The sequence below is a fragment of the Astyanax mexicanus genome, chromosome 19, assembly GCF_023375975.1.
Source record: "Astyanax mexicanus isolate ESR-SI-001 chromosome 19, AstMex3_surface, whole genome shotgun sequence".
NCBI lineage: Eukaryota > Metazoa > Chordata > Actinopteri > Characiformes > Acestrorhamphidae > Astyanax > Astyanax mexicanus.
Window position 1 is genome coordinate 1,099,167 of NC_064426.1, and position 15,253 is coordinate 1,114,419.

General features: G+C 40.3%; 3 protein-coding genes and 1 long non-coding RNA gene across 4 annotated transcripts in view; 1 reads left to right on the forward strand and 3 right to left on the reverse strand.

Annotated features, from left to right (window-relative positions):
* The window catches only part of ube2ka (ubiquitin-conjugating enzyme E2Ka (UBC1 homolog, yeast)), a 315,406-nt gene that overhangs the window by 110,635 nt on the left and 189,518 nt on the right, over positions 1–15,253 (reverse strand). The window lies entirely within an intron of this gene.
* LOC125784384 (uncharacterized) overlaps positions 1–15,253 on the forward strand; it is a 240,373-nt gene that overhangs the window by 95,671 nt on the left and 129,449 nt on the right. The window lies entirely within an intron of this gene.
* spry1 (sprouty homolog 1, antagonist of FGF signaling (Drosophila)) lies at positions 6,370–11,052 on the reverse strand. The gene is made up of 2 exons (XM_007260310.4): positions 10,396–11,052; positions 6,370–8,549 (listed from the first exon to the last, which is right to left on the reverse strand). The coding sequence occupies exon 2, from the start codon at positions 8,492–8,494 to the stop codon at positions 7,415–7,417; it is 1,080 nt and encodes a 359-aa protein (XP_007260372.3). The 5' UTR covers positions 8,495–8,549; positions 10,396–11,052; the 3' UTR covers positions 6,370–7,414.
* Positions 13,406–15,253, reverse strand: part of spata5 (spermatogenesis associated 5) — a 63,653-nt gene continuing 61,805 nt past the window's right edge. The window contains exon 16 of the mRNA XM_022676611.2: positions 13,406–13,686. Coding sequence (XP_022532332.2) covers positions 13,504–13,686 — 183 coding nt within the window. The 3' untranslated portion in view covers positions 13,406–13,503. The remainder of the gene's footprint in view (positions 13,687–15,253) is intronic.

Below are 15,253 nucleotides of genomic sequence, written 5' to 3' on the forward strand. Positions count from 1 at the left end.
TATTTACATCTCTAAAGGGCGAGAGACAAAGACAGAGAGAGTGAGAGGGAAAGTGGAAGAATAAATAAAATGGCCAATTTATTAGAAACACCCTACCCTTCTATCACAATGTATTAGTTTGGTTAAAGAGAGAGAGAGAGAGAGAGAGAGAGAGAGAGAGAGAGAGAGAGAGAGAATAATAATGACTTTTGTTTGGTTTAGAATTAAAATAGGATCTATTTATTTATTTAAATATATAAATGGCAAAAGACACAGACATAGAGGGGAAGACAGAAAGACAGAGACAGGGAGAAAGAGAGGAAGAAAGAGAGAGAGCGAAAGAGAGAGAAAGAGAGAGAGAGAGTCGGGTGAACTATGAATGGCTCTCACATTCCCTCACTTTGTATGCCAGGCAGCAAATGTACCAGCTCCCTAAAACCCTCACGCCATCCAAACAACCCCAACCACACTGTTCACTCTCTCACTGCGGCCACTTTATTAGAAACACCTTCCTCAATGTCCCTAGTGCTTCCACTCACTGTGGCCACTTTATTAGAAACACCCTAAATACCTTGTGCTTCAACTCACTGCAAACTTTATTAGAAACACCTTCCTCAATATGCCGAATGCTTCCACTCACTGTGGCCACTTTATCAGAAACCCCTACCCCGTGGCAGGACTGGCGTTGGTAGGAGCTGATTGGCTGCAGGACGCTGGTTGAGTGTGAAGGACGGCTCTGTTCAGGTCGTTACTCACAGTAAGTGTTTGGCTCTTTGATATGCAGGAACTGCTAGACAAGGAAAGTTCACAGAGGTCAGGACTGACCAGTAACCCCACCAGTATCTGCTGAGGGGAGGAGGAGACCAGCTCTGCAGGACTGACAGGAAATCAGCTGATTTTACTTTAGATACTATATCAGAATTTAAAGTTTTTCACCTTTTGACATCGTGTAAATCTGACAGCTGTTCTTTGCTTTGGATCAGAAAAAAACAGGAGGACCAGTTAGTTTTAAGACTTTCTTGGTCACATGACATCGCGGGGTTCAGTAGCTCCTCCATTTCCACTCGCTGTTGTGTTTACCTATGCGGATCTCCGTGTAAACGCATGCGCCCAAAGTGTAATTACGGTGCGCGGCATTGGACAAATAGCTATTTTATTATTTTATTAAAGGTGAGGAGATGAAACTCAGAGATGTGCGCCAGACGGGACTGATTTCCTAACCTGAGGTTATATTTTGTGTTTTGTTGATTATTTTGGTCTTATTACTAAAATAATAAGAACCCCAGTTGTACAAAGTGCTGCACATATACATTAGATTTTAGATGGCTGATTATGATAAAATAGTGGCCAATCTCTGAATAAAAGTAATATTTTTTTAAGGACTATTTTTTGCCTTACAACAGCGTACACATTTTATACGTATCCCTCCTATTTCAAGGATACATGGATGAAACTAGTTTTAGAGCCAAAAAATGATCAGAACTCTGGCAAAAAATGTTTTAATATGATTTTTGGGCTTCTGACATGGTACATAACCTGGTACTTTAATAACCATTTGGTGTAGAGTTTAAAACTATATTTTGAATGGAACTATTTGGGTTAAAATTTCTATAATCATTATAAAACCAATTTTAGTACATTTATTCCTCTTTTTATTCATATTTTATTCTTATTATTACAAATAAATGTTTAAAAATAACCAGAGGTTTCCAGCTCCATAGGTGAGGTTAGTCATGTGATCCATATGGTATGAAAACTTGAACTCTTCAAAAACCAAAACCACACACACACACACACACACACACACACAGCTACAGAGACATATTTCTGAATGAAATAATGACGGCTCTGCTGTTTCTGACAGGACTGAAAATTCTTTCCTGAGCCGAGGGAAAGTGTGTGTTGTGGCCCGGCAGGTTATAAGAGACTGACTGTGTGTGTGTGTGTGTGTGTGAGTGTGTGTGTGTGTGTGTGTGTGTGTGTCTTCCTATATGACTCACCCTCTTTCCATGCATGTTGGTACACGTCGGCGCGAGAGTGTGTGTGCGGTGTGTGTGGTATGTGTGTGTGTGTGTGTGTGTGTGCGGTGTGTGTGTGTGTGTAAGGTCAGGGCTGTAAATAGCACCTCGAGGAAATGGAGTCGAGTTCTTTTTCCGCTCACAGAAAGTGTGTGTGGGCGTGAGACAAAACCAAAGACTGAAAAAAAAAATCAGGGCCTGATGAATTCTTCCTGACGGGATCAATTCAGGAACTGTTTCATCATCAGTGTGTTTATGATGATTTACGCAGGGCTGACCCGATTAATCGATACAAAACTGTCAGAAAACTTTCTAAACTTTTACTTTTAAAACATTTACATTCTAAATGAATCAGACAGAATTAGCTGGCCTTTTGCATAATGATAAGATTCATTGTTAAAGTGATATTGCATCGATTAGTCAGGTATTCGACTTGATTAATCTGCTAAAATTGTAACAAAAATATAACCAGCGCAATTAATCAGTATTCATTTGTTGCCAGTTTACTCATTACATCGTTTTTTTCAATAATATGGTGTGTAAAAATCAATTAAAAGCTATCATAGCAGAAATGTATATTGTAAAGTAAGACCAGCACAATTAATCGAATAGAATAATCGACTAAAATGTCTTGATTTCTTGATAAATTAGCAGTGATTACTTATCAGTTTCCATGATGATAACTCACATTTGAAAGATTTTTGACCTGATTACACAGTTTAATCAAATACTCGATTAATCAGCAGTGATTAGTTGTCTTGCAATTGATGTTTGCATGACAATGCATATTTGATATTGCTCTACTGCTCTATACATTTATAATATACAAAATTTAGCAATGTTTCCATTGCCTTTGTAAGGTTTCCTTTTCTTTTAAGTTATTTTGATATATGTGAAAAGCTATATGAGGTTTGCAGTACTCATGTAAGTTCATTTTAACTGTATGGCCTTTGCTTTTACCTTTTTTTTTTTACACAATTAATCAGTAAATAATCGTTTGATTATTCGATAATCAGCCCATTCCAGGAAGCAATTAAAACGGCACAATTTTCTTTTTTTAAATTTTAAGTTTTTTTTCATGTATCTTAGCATCATGTTCTCCTCCACCAGTTTTACACACTGCTTTTGGATAACTTTATGCTGCTTTACTCCTGGTACAGAAATTCAAGCAGTTCAGTTTGGTGGTTTGATGGTTTGTGATCATCCATCTTCCTCTTGATTATATTCCAGAGGTTTTTAATTTGGTAAAATCAAAGAAACTCATCATTTTTAAGTGGAATCTTAATTTTTTCCAGATCTGTACTTATATATTTTTTTATTTACCAACCGAAGATCTACCCAAAAGAGTTTGTGTATGCAATGTGTGGCAGTTTAACACTGTCAGTGTGTGTGTGTGTGTGTGTGTGTGTGTGTGTGTGTGTGTGTGTGTGTGAGAGGGAGATTGTTCTATTGCCCTGTGAAAGCCAAATGGCCCTTCAAGGTGACAGGAAATAGACCAAGAATCCACACAAAAGGCTTTTACTGTGACAAAAGGTGCATTCCTGCAGGGAGAGAAAACACACACACACACACACACACACACACACAAAACAGCCCCATTTGGGTGAGTGGCGTTCTTTCCTGTTGTCTGCTGAGCCACTAAAACAATCTTGTTGTAAAAAACAAATTCCTCACATAAATCTGAAAGGAAAACACCTCCGCTCAGTAAATCCGCAGCTCCGAGTGGCTGTTAAACGTCTAATAAAAAGCAGCATTCCTCCCCTCAGCAAACACACTGCACGCCCCAAACGGTCCAGCGACCCAAACCTGACCGAGAGAAAGCATGCTAACCGCAACAATCCACATTATACACCATTTGGGAGCAATTACTTTTGCTCAGAATTCCTCACAGCAACTTTTTATAGGAGTAGTTCAGCAAAAAAAAAAGCTAAAGAGCTTTTGGAAGTCGTAGAAGCTAACACTCCAGCAGTTAGCATGATGCTAACTGAGAGAATAAGTCATTGCAAACTCTCCTAAACTCAGTTTAATGGCTATTACTACTAAAGAACCATGTTAACCATAATAATCTACATTATATAACTACATTATTCAAGAGCAAGTACTTAGCAACTACTTATAATTCCTCAAACAAAGGTTTTAAAGGAATAGTTCTGCAAAAAAAAAGCTAAAGAGCTTTTGGAAGTCGTAGAAGCTAACACTCCAGGAGTTAGCATGATGCTAACTGAGAGAATTAGCCACTGCAAAACTCTTCTAAACTGAGTTTAATGACTACTACTACTAAAAAAGCACGGTAACCATAATAATCTACATTATATTACTACATCATTTGAGAGCAAGTACTTAGCAACTGCTTAGAATCCCTCAAATCAAAGTTTTAAAGGAATAGTTCTGCAAAAAAAAAACAAAGAGCTTTGGAGCTACAAGGCTAATGTCAAGAAAAAATTGTAGAAGCTAACACTCCTGCAGTTAGCATGATGCTAACTGAGAGAATAAGTCATTGCAAACTCTCCTTAACTCAGTTTACTAGTTTACTAAAAAGCTAAATAAGCTAACAAAAAATACTTTGTCTCTGAAGCTACAAGTCTACATTAGCTAATAAGTCATACGAGCTTACAATCGAACAGTTAGCATGTTGCTAACGGGGAGAATAAGCCATTGTAAACTCTTCTAAACTCAGTTTAATGACTCTTACTCCTAAAAAGCAAGCTAACTATAACAATCCACATTATATAAGTACATTATTTAAGAGCAAGTACTTAGCATGTGCTTAGAATTCCTCGCACCAAAGTATAAAAGCTATAGTTTGGCAAAAAAGCTAAAGATATTGTTTGGGAGAGATTACTTTAGCTCCAAATGCTTATATATAATGTTATACATAGCCAATAAGGATACAATAAATATGAATAATCTTTCTTTTAGTGCTAAAAAGCTAAATAAGCTAACAAAAAATACTTTGGCTTTAGAGATACAAGGCTAATGTCGCTAAAAGTCATATGAGCTTACACTGCAACACTTAGCACCATGCTAACTGAGTTAAGTTAAGCTAAAATGCTAAAGTAAGCTAAAAAAAAGGCTCCAATAGTTAGCATGGTGCACAGTTATTTCTAAATACTTTGAGATAAAAGTTTAGAGCAATAGATTTGCAATAACTTGATTATAACATGAACCATTAAAATAATTGAAAATATTCCAGAGTTAAGGCCTGAGGCCTGACTGCAGAAGTGGCAGCGATAGCTGCAGTGGCAGCAGCAGTGGCAGCTGCAGTGGCAGCTACAGTACAGGCACTAACAGCAGCTCGAGAGCGCGAGGGCTTAACAAGAACAGCAGAAAAACAGGCCTGCGAGTATTTCAGCGCCGCTCGCGCTCAGACTGCAGCTTCAGCCCTGTTTCTACTTTAATTCAGGCTGAGCTGAGACTCGGCCGGGGGGGCGGGGAGGGAGGGGGGAGCCTCCGGGTCAAAGCCTGGAGCAGCAGGAACTCAGCAATAAAAAGCTAAAGTGATAACACTTTATGATCATTACACAGGTGGCTGAGAAGAGATGACCCCAATCTCCCTTAAACACACACACACACTCTCGCAAACACACACACTCTCGCAAACACACACACTCTCGCAAACACACCCCTGTGCGAATAAAAGAGAGAATAAACATTTGCAGCAGAAAACTCAACCTTGTGTCTCTGAAACAGCCACTTTTCAGTAGAAGGAAAAACCTAAACCTACTTATCTTTCAGAAAAAGTCAATGTAAAATAAAATCTTATAAACTGTATAAGTCATTTTCTAATTTTCCAAATTTCTATTGGTCCATTCTTTATAAAATTCTCCATTCTTCATAAAAACGAACAGATACTGTGGAGAAAACTAAACATCAACAAACATGCTGAGCATACTGGTCGCTCTGGTGGCTGCTGTGCAGTTTCAGGAGGTTCCTAAGGTTCCCCAGGTGGTTGCTATTTGAGTCTAAATGTTTTGTTCATGCTATATATGTGTTCCTATTTCTTCATGCAATATATTCTATATATTCTAATAAAATGTAAGGAACAACAGCCAGATCCACATTAAGTGAAAAAGTGAAAACACCAACATTTGAATTTTGGCCAATAAAAATATAAATTTAGAAAAAGTAGTTTTCTGATCAATTAGTATGGACCAATAGAAATGCTTTAAAACTACTTGCAATCAAAATCCAATGTAAGCTAATGTAAGAAATGTGAGAAAATCATCATTTAACCAGGGATGGCCAAAGTTTGCATGCATACACCAATCCACATCTGGAAAACCAGCACACACACACACACACACTCGCCTCAACATCTTATTCAAGACGCAGAAACCAAGAGTCGTAATAATAAAAGACACGAGTCAGGAAGTATTTTTCGTTAATTAATATATTTCTGCAGTAAAGTTAACATAGCATTTCTTTTGTGTCACCCTTTAATTTTTTCAGTATTGATATTTTGTTATATTCAGACATGAGTAAATCTAAGACTGTCTTTTGCAATAAATATCATAAAATAATAGAGCTTCACTTAATAAATATTTTTTTTTACAATGACAAAAAAAAGTTTTAACAGACATTTTCTTTTTCGTTTTCTTTAAAAAATAGCCGGAATATTTTTTTCTCTTTATGAATTTGAACATACAATTTACAAAAATATGAGGGGAAAAGGAAAAGACAAACAAATAGAAATAAAAAAAGTCAGAATGCCACGGAGTGTTTGAGTTAAGTGTTTGGGTAGCGAAGGAAAGACATCCGTCCGGAATTCTGTCCGGAATGCCGCTTGTGTGTTTTTTTTTCCGTCGGGAATACTATGAGAGGGAGGGTCGTTTCCCCGGAGACGACGTGCACGGCGACGGGGTCCCAGTTTACCGCAACCCCTCGTCAAACAATACCAGGTTGCTATGGGAGATCTGGTAACAGCTACATATTATTATGGTCTGGCTAGACAGTCCTTCACAGATTCGGTCGCTCTCGCTCGCTCTCTCTCTCTCTCGGAAAACCCGCAGCACCATTCCGTTTTTTTTGCTCCCGTTAATTCATTTCCTCCACTTTTAGTCGTAGTAGCTGAGCAGTCCCAGAGTCAGTTAAGGCAAACACTGGTTTGTTAAAAAGAAAAATAAAATAAAATAAAAAAATAAGATGTCAGAAGTGACAACAAAGTGGTTTTATTTCATTCTCCATTCTCCTAGCAGCAGACCAGGCAAGGAAGAGGCGACCGGTTCATAGAAGAGTTCTGATGGCGTTCACCATCGTCACTGTCCGTCCTCTTCCTCCCTGGATCGGGGTGGGCGGGGCTACAGCGGGCACCAGCTTCGGTCGGACTAACCATTCGATTAATCGATCGATCAATCGATTTATCAATCAACCGGCCCTTAATCAGTTCCTCTGCGCACATTTTAGCGCAAATCAAAGTCTCAGGAGGGCTTTCCCTGCCCAAGTCCGTGAGCTTGGCCTTGACCCCAGCCCTGCAGCTTGCAGTAGACGGTGTTGGAGTTCTTGCAGCGGCAGCCCGGCCGGTTCACCCGGTCGTGGAGGTGCTGGCAGCCCTTCACGCAGGCTTTAGCCGGTGGGTAGCAGAGCAGGCAGGGGAACAGAGGCGCCATCAGGCCCATGCAGAGGAAGCGAGGAAGGCAGCGGGGGCGAGACAGGGAGCACGGCCGGTCTGCGCACGAGTCCCCGTCGTCATCGTCGTTGGAGCAGTGGTAGAACAGACCCTTGACCAGGCACATGCAGGTACCGTGCTCCACCAGGCTCTCGGCCGAGCAGAGGCACTGCCCGTTACAGGCCAGGCAGGAGGGCAGCATGCGGGGCGCCGTGCACTCGCTGCATTTGCACTTCCCGCAGCGCTCGCAGATAAACTGGTGTGGAGACGAGGGCGAGAGCTCACCCTTTTTTCCGGAGAGGGGCTGCCCGAGTCCCGCCGGCTGCTTTAACAGAGCGTCCCCCGGCAGAAGCGGCTGCATGGGCGAGCTTAGAGACTTGGGCTGAGTCCGAACGGCTCTTTCCGACCTGCTGTGATGATGCTGCTGCTGCTGCTGTTGATGTTGTTGTTGATGGTGGTGGTGGTGATGATGGTGAAGGTGATGATGGTGTTGGTGGTGGCGCGATTGCGGAGACTGTGCCAGCAAGCCCTGCTCCGAAGACGCACTTCCGCTACTGCCGGAACTCCCAGCGCTACCCATGCTGGTGGAGCGGCTAAGGGTGGGCGGCCTGGTGGCTACGGGCCGCGCCTCGTAGTTGTTGTTCACATTGACGAGGATAACCTCGTGAGTCCTCTCGTGTTTGTCACTGACACGGGGTGCCGGGGCGGGAGGCCGGCGTGCCGCCACTGCGGGACCCTCTGTGTACTCGTTAGACGAGCGGATGGCTCGGATCTGCTCCAAGGAGAGGATGGCCCCGGCTGGAAGGTCCAGGTCCAGACGTTCCCCGGGCGCCGGCGGCTCCCGGATCACCGCCACTGATCCGGCGACTCCGCGGTGACCGCGACGATCCATCTGACCTGATCAGCGACTCCCTGCGCAAGCACGGACTCTAGTCTCATCGGACGACCTGTCGGGAAAAGAGAGGGAGAGAAAGAAAGAAAAAGGGAGAGAGATGAGTACAAAAGCTCCAAAGTTCCAAAGTTTATAAAAAAAAGCAGAAAAGCTGAAAAGTCTATACAGTTTAAGAAAATCAACACTGGTTTATGACCTTAAAGAATTAATTGATTTAATGTTACATTAAATTACAGAACAATAAGATGTAAGTTAACAGCAGAATTTCACAGCTCTAGATTGATCAAAGTCTATGAAAGACTGTGACCGTCTGAGAGACTAAGATTAAGCCTCTGAGCCATTAGGTGTTAGACTCTTCAGGTGTGAATCAAATGGATGGTTTCCTACAGTCGTTCACACTTCTCGATTCCCGACTCGCACCTATTCACCAGCTTAACCTCTTCTATACCTTCTATACCTTTGTGTCTCTACTGTCATGCAAAACCCCCGTATCTCCATATTTGACATTCTGCATTTTATTTAGGCTATGTAAATCTGCCACTGATTTTTACATCAATGAAAACAAATCGAATTATAAGAAACTTTTTCTGGCTGTAAAAACCGTTGCTGTTTGGAGATTTAAAGATCAACATGGGATAAATCCACCTACTTTGATAAACATTTTTTTGATAAACTGAGAATATTTTGTACATTAATAGACACTTCTGCAAATCTGATTAGAAGCAAACTAAAGCAAACTGGGTTAATCCATGGGACAAACTGGACTAAACTCTAAAATAAATAAAATCCTCTTATATTATTGTCTTGCTGACTTTGACTAACTTTTTTGCTCAGACTATGGCTTTTCCCTAAATATATTACATTGATAATAAAAGTAATTTACACATTGTCAGCTATGTTGGGAAGCGCAATATATACCAATATATACAATCTTCAGCAGCAGGCTGTTCATGCACATTAATAACACATTAGTAACTCTATTTTACAACAAAAGACTATTATTTATCACGTTTTTGCCAATAGATATTTAGTTAAAGCAAAACTTCAAAGCACTAAACTAAAAAAACATGCTTAAACAAGCCAAAACACTTCTCTCCATATCCAGAATTAACACTTCGCACAATTTTTGCACCTTTTAAAAAGCGCAAATGAAAGAAAAAAACACACACAATGCAACTTAACTTACGCAAAACTTAAAACTTAACTTACGCACCCCCCCCCCCCCCCCCCCGCCACTGCAGGTCGAGGACGAGTCCAAGAGGAAGCGAGGGGAGGAGGGGGGGTAACTTATGAATGAAAACAAGCCCTGTGGGGGGAGGGGTGGGTATTTGGTAGTTACCGCGCGAGGAGGGGTAGTAGAGGGGGGGTAACAGAACTCTGTAGGCTCTAGTCAACCTAGCCTCGAGCCCTCGAGATCGCGTGCATGCATGTGCACTACACAGAATACACACTAACGTTACTCTTTCTAGTGCACACTACTTTTAACGAATAACGAATTGCTAAAAACATTTTTCCCTTGTTTTCGGACAGTTCTGCGTTATAAGCAGCGACGGGAGGGAGTATAGTATAGTGTGTATTCGAGTGCACATGCATTGTGCATTGCAAGCTCGAGGCTACGCACGCACGAGCGTCTGTGAGCTGAGATTCAGATTCAGTTTGCGCACAGACGTTGTTGCGTTGCGCCTTTTATTATTTTTTCGGTGCAACTACAGCAACTGAAGCAACCCAGTAACAAACCCCCCCTTCCCCTTCTCTCTTTCCTCCCTAGAAATGCGTAAACAGGGCACGCGCGTGCATGCACGCGCACGCACGGTCTAAAAAAGACCCTACAAGGGACGTGTTAGTTAGCTAGTTACTTAGTTAGTAGTTAAAATAGTGAAGCACGAGCAGCAGCTACGCACCTACACGCGCTCCTCCGCAGCTCTGACGCCATCAGCCAGTGCGGCTCGCGTGCGTCTCCCAGAATCACGCAGGAAATCTCACGGCGCGCGCGCTGTGTGTCTGGACACTATACATCCATATACAAAAACAGGGGCTCGCGGTACTCCAAGTCCAGTCTTTTCGGTGTGATCCAGGGAAATGACGTTAAATCCAGGAAAACTGATGATAGTAGCGTTCAAAAATATGTATATATAGATATATTCGCAAATATTATCGTTAAAATAAATATTAATAAAAATAACAACAACAATAATAATTGCAGTGATAGTGTCCTTTAGCACGCGCTGCACAGCCGCAAGGAAATCCCAGTTTTAGTCCAAGCACGAGCGCGCAGACGTTAAAAAATAAAAAAAATGTAAAAATGAATTAATAAAACCAAAAAAAATACAACAGAAATCCCTCGTATGTCCTCTCGCGCTCCGTATGAGCCTCGCAGCTGAACGTCACGCGTAAATCCGGGTACTGCGGGTTGTAGTCCGTCCGTTTCGCACGGTAACTTTTTTTTCGTAGCTACGCTTCGTGTTTTGGTGTTTTCGCGTTTTCGCTGTTTTCTCTTCTCCTGCGCGCGTGAAAGATCGCTCGCGCTCTCTCCGCTCCGCGGTAATGAATGGGAGCGCAGCTCCGCCTCGCGCTCTGAAACCGGACACGGCGCATCCGCTCCGCGCCGATTGGCCACGGGCTGCGGGCGGGGCGAGGCGGGGCGGGGTTTAAGGTGGACCGGCGTTAATAACGTGCAGCGGAGCGGCTGATCTTTTACACCCTGCAGATCACTGATCAAACCACTGATTAACAAACTGTTCATCAATACTGATCAGTATTAATCAGCCCTACATAGGAAACTATGTTGAATTAATGTATGCAAAAGCTTCACAAGGTGTGCACTTAATATTTTTATTTTTATATCATTACTGTTATTATTGTCACTTTGCATATAAGTGTGTAACTTTGTTAAACCGAAATAAACTAAACTAAATTGAAATAAACGTTAATTTTTACATCCATAATGCTGATCTCTGCCATCAGAACTGATGTATTTGTGCAAATTGATTCAACATTGATTTTACTCTATGGTTTTATATGTACTTTTTATAATTAACTGCACTTTTTAATTAAATATACATCTTGTTTCTTATAGATTATAGTACTGTGTTACTGCAGTGCAGAATTAGACAATTAAATAATAGTAATGTCTTATAAATATAATACTTACCTACTTAATTACTATTATTATCATTATTTTTAGTATTTAAGAGAATCACCTTTTACCCAAAAGCATTAATGTGAGTGTAGAAGAACTCCAACCACTATTTAAACTAGTTTAAACTAATGAATGCTGATTAAATGTCAGAATTTTAACACTAATTATAGCCAGTGTCTTTTATTAAATACAGGCAATTCTAACAATCAGTACTGATAACACTAACTGTAGATCATAACTGATATTATCATAACGAATCCATTCAGATTAATACTAATCTTTTTTATCACTATTCATTCACTTTAGCATGCATATTTACTACTGATCAATACTGATCTCTATTACTACTACTGATAAGTTTATGTCAGTAATAACTAGTGTACTTCTGCACCACTGATCAATACGGATTAATATCAGCGTCTACATTCAGTTTATAGACACTACTGAACTATCGTTACTGATCAATACTGATCTCTATTATCTAGACTAATCAATTATACAGTCTGTCTGATCAGCACTGATCAATACTTCTTCTGATAGTTTCTAATCAGGACGCGGGGTTAATCCTGCAGGCGAGCTGTGAGCTGTGTGTGTGTGTATGTGTGTTAAGGGGGGGTTAAACCCATTGTAAACATGCACGCGCGGCTCCACCTTAAGAAGCGCGAGGAGCCCCCGTGCCCCACAATCTGACCGCGCGGATGCGCCACATCCGGCTCCTGCTGAAAAAGGGGAAGTTCAGCACAGAGTCAGGAGGGGGAGGGGCCACCAGTACAGGCCTGCAGTTATATATAGATATACACCTCTACCTTTATATATATACACCTACTGTATATACACCTCTACTGGTATATACTCACCTACTGTTATATATTTCCCTACTGTATATACACCAAATACTTATATATATACACCTCTACTGTTATATACTTTTATATAAACGTCTACTTTTAGACATACACCTACTGTTATATACTCCTATTATATAAATAGCAGTACTCATATATACATCTACTGATATATATATATATGCACCTACTGTTATATACTCTTCTACTTTTATATATACACCCCTACTGTTATATATACACCAATATTCTTATATACCCCTAGTGTTATATACACCTCTATTGTTATATACACCAATACTCTTATATATACAACTATTGTCATATAAAACTCTACTTTTATATATAATCCTACTGTTATATAAACCTCTACTACATATACCCCTGTTGTTATATACACCAATAGTCTTTCACTTACTAGTCTCTTACCTATTCTCTTAAATTGGATATATCCAGGTGGTCCTGTCTATACTGTATATAGACAAATATATATATACATTATACATATATCTGTATGTTTAATCTGTCATTACAGCACATGCTATGCTAATTGCACTAGCTGATACTTTTATTTTAAGCTTTTTTTTTGCTCTTTTTTCAGTTTTAGTTTTACAGTGTTTGTTTTTAATCAGCTGTATATTTATGCTCTGAGGAGAAGTTCTGCTTTGTGTGTCTCTCAGGATCAGAGCCGGCAATAAATTAATAAAGCTGAAAAGTGCACGGCTATAAAACTCCCAATTTGTGATCAAATAAAACTTTTTATGGAGCCCGTAATTCATCGGAGGCCGGATGAGTTCTGCAGGTCCAAGATCCATTTCCTCCGAGTAAACAATTTAACAACAGCACAGGACGGGAGGAGGAGGGGGGGGGGGGGGGGTGTTTATTTAATCTGCTGACGTGGGACGCTGGTACAGACCAACACAGACAATAAAGAAGCTCCATTTATTATCAGTTAATCAGTTCAGATCCTACAGGGGGTAGAAGAGTCTTTATACTGGGGGGCGCTGGCCCCCTCGGCCCCCCCGTCAGCAGAAGGGCCGGGTGCCGTGATGCTGCTGCTGGTAGGAGATGTAGGTCTGAATGAGGGATTCTGGGACTCGTGGTTTAATAGCAGACAGGGCGGAGTCAAAGTGCCGGTCGGTGATGTGCTCGGCTTTAATGTCCTCCTGAAGGGCGAAGAGTGCAGCTTCACGACACACTGCAGTTATCTGATAAACAGAGAGAGAGACAGAGAGAGAGACAGAGAGAGACAGAGAGAGAGAGAGTATTTATTTATCATTCGTGGATCTTAGATATTATACGATCTTTATACATAATAATACTTACAGTAAGAGTAAATACTCAAAATACAGAAAAAATTACAAATCAAAACAGAACAAAACATTTATCAATATTTATAATTTGTTCAAAATCTTTTATGATGTGTTTTTAAAAGATGTTGGCAGCAATCCTTATTTATATAATCATATTAAATACATTACATATAATGTCAACTTTATAGGAATGGAATATTAGCCCCCACAGTGCTGAATGTAGAAATATCTGATCCCCACATTGTAAAATCTGAGGATATTCAGTCCCCACAATGTTAAGTTTAGACACATTCAGTCCCCACAGTGTCGAAATGTAAGAATACCCAGTCCTCATAATATTCAGTTTAGGTATATTCAGTCCCCACAATGTTGAAATCAGGGATTTTTAGTACCTACAATGTCATACAGGAATATTAAATCACCACAAAGTCAGATTTAGGTATATTCAGTCCACACAACATTAAAATGTAGGTATATTCGGTACCACAGTAAAAAAGAAAGTTCGAATATTAGTCCCCAAAATGTCAAATTATGCCTGTATTAAAGTTAGGGATAGTTAGTCTCCAAAATTTCAAAATGTAGGAATTGTCATCAATCCTGATCAAAATTTATGAATATTTATTCCCCTACAAGGTCAAGTTTAGAAATATTCAGTCCTTACAATGTCAAAATCTAGGGATATTTAGTCTCTACAATCATATTTAAGAACATTTGGTCCCAATAATGTCAAAACATATGGCTTTTTAATCCCTGAAAAATGTTAACCCACTCTGGGATCAGTTTTAAGGAACATTTTTGGACTCTGGTTTTATTTGGACACTGAAGAACGATCCTTTATCTACACTGGACACCCATAAAGATTCCACCTGTTACCTGTTTACGCTCTCAAGCAAAACTCCAGGCAGAATAAGAGTCCTGGATGAGCGTAATCACCCTGAAATATTTCATGAATGCTTTTCATAATTTGACCAATAATGCTGTATAGTTTGCTGTGGGTAAATATGTCAGCCACATGACTAATCACAGAGACCTGCAGGCCTGCAGCTCAGCGGAACACGCCGTCTTATTCCACTGATCAGAACGCAGATGCAGTGGCATGGCACCATGCCCCGACCACAAATTAGCACAGCCTTCAGTTTTTTTTAAAGATTACACACCCACCTGTGTGCTAAAATATTTCCAGTAATTACAGGTAACTATTTTTACACCACAGAACCAACTCTGCACTCGAGAACCGTTCTGCAGAACTGTGCATTTTAACAACAGAAACTGCAACAATTTACACTTAAAACTAACAGTTTAAATATAAAATTACATATATTATATATAAAGAAGATAAAAGTGATCAGGATCAATAAATTATTAGAAATTTAGGCTGATATTTATGGTATAATACCCCTACCCCACAATTTGCAGCTACTGTGCATAGAATATACTGGAGTTATTATGGGATGGATAATGA

Bases quoted from the DNA above. Each gene is read 5' to 3' on its own strand.
- spry1 (XM_007260310.4), bottom strand. From the start codon at position 8,494: ATGGATCGTCGCGGTCACCGCGGAGTCGCCGGATCAGTGGCGGTGATC.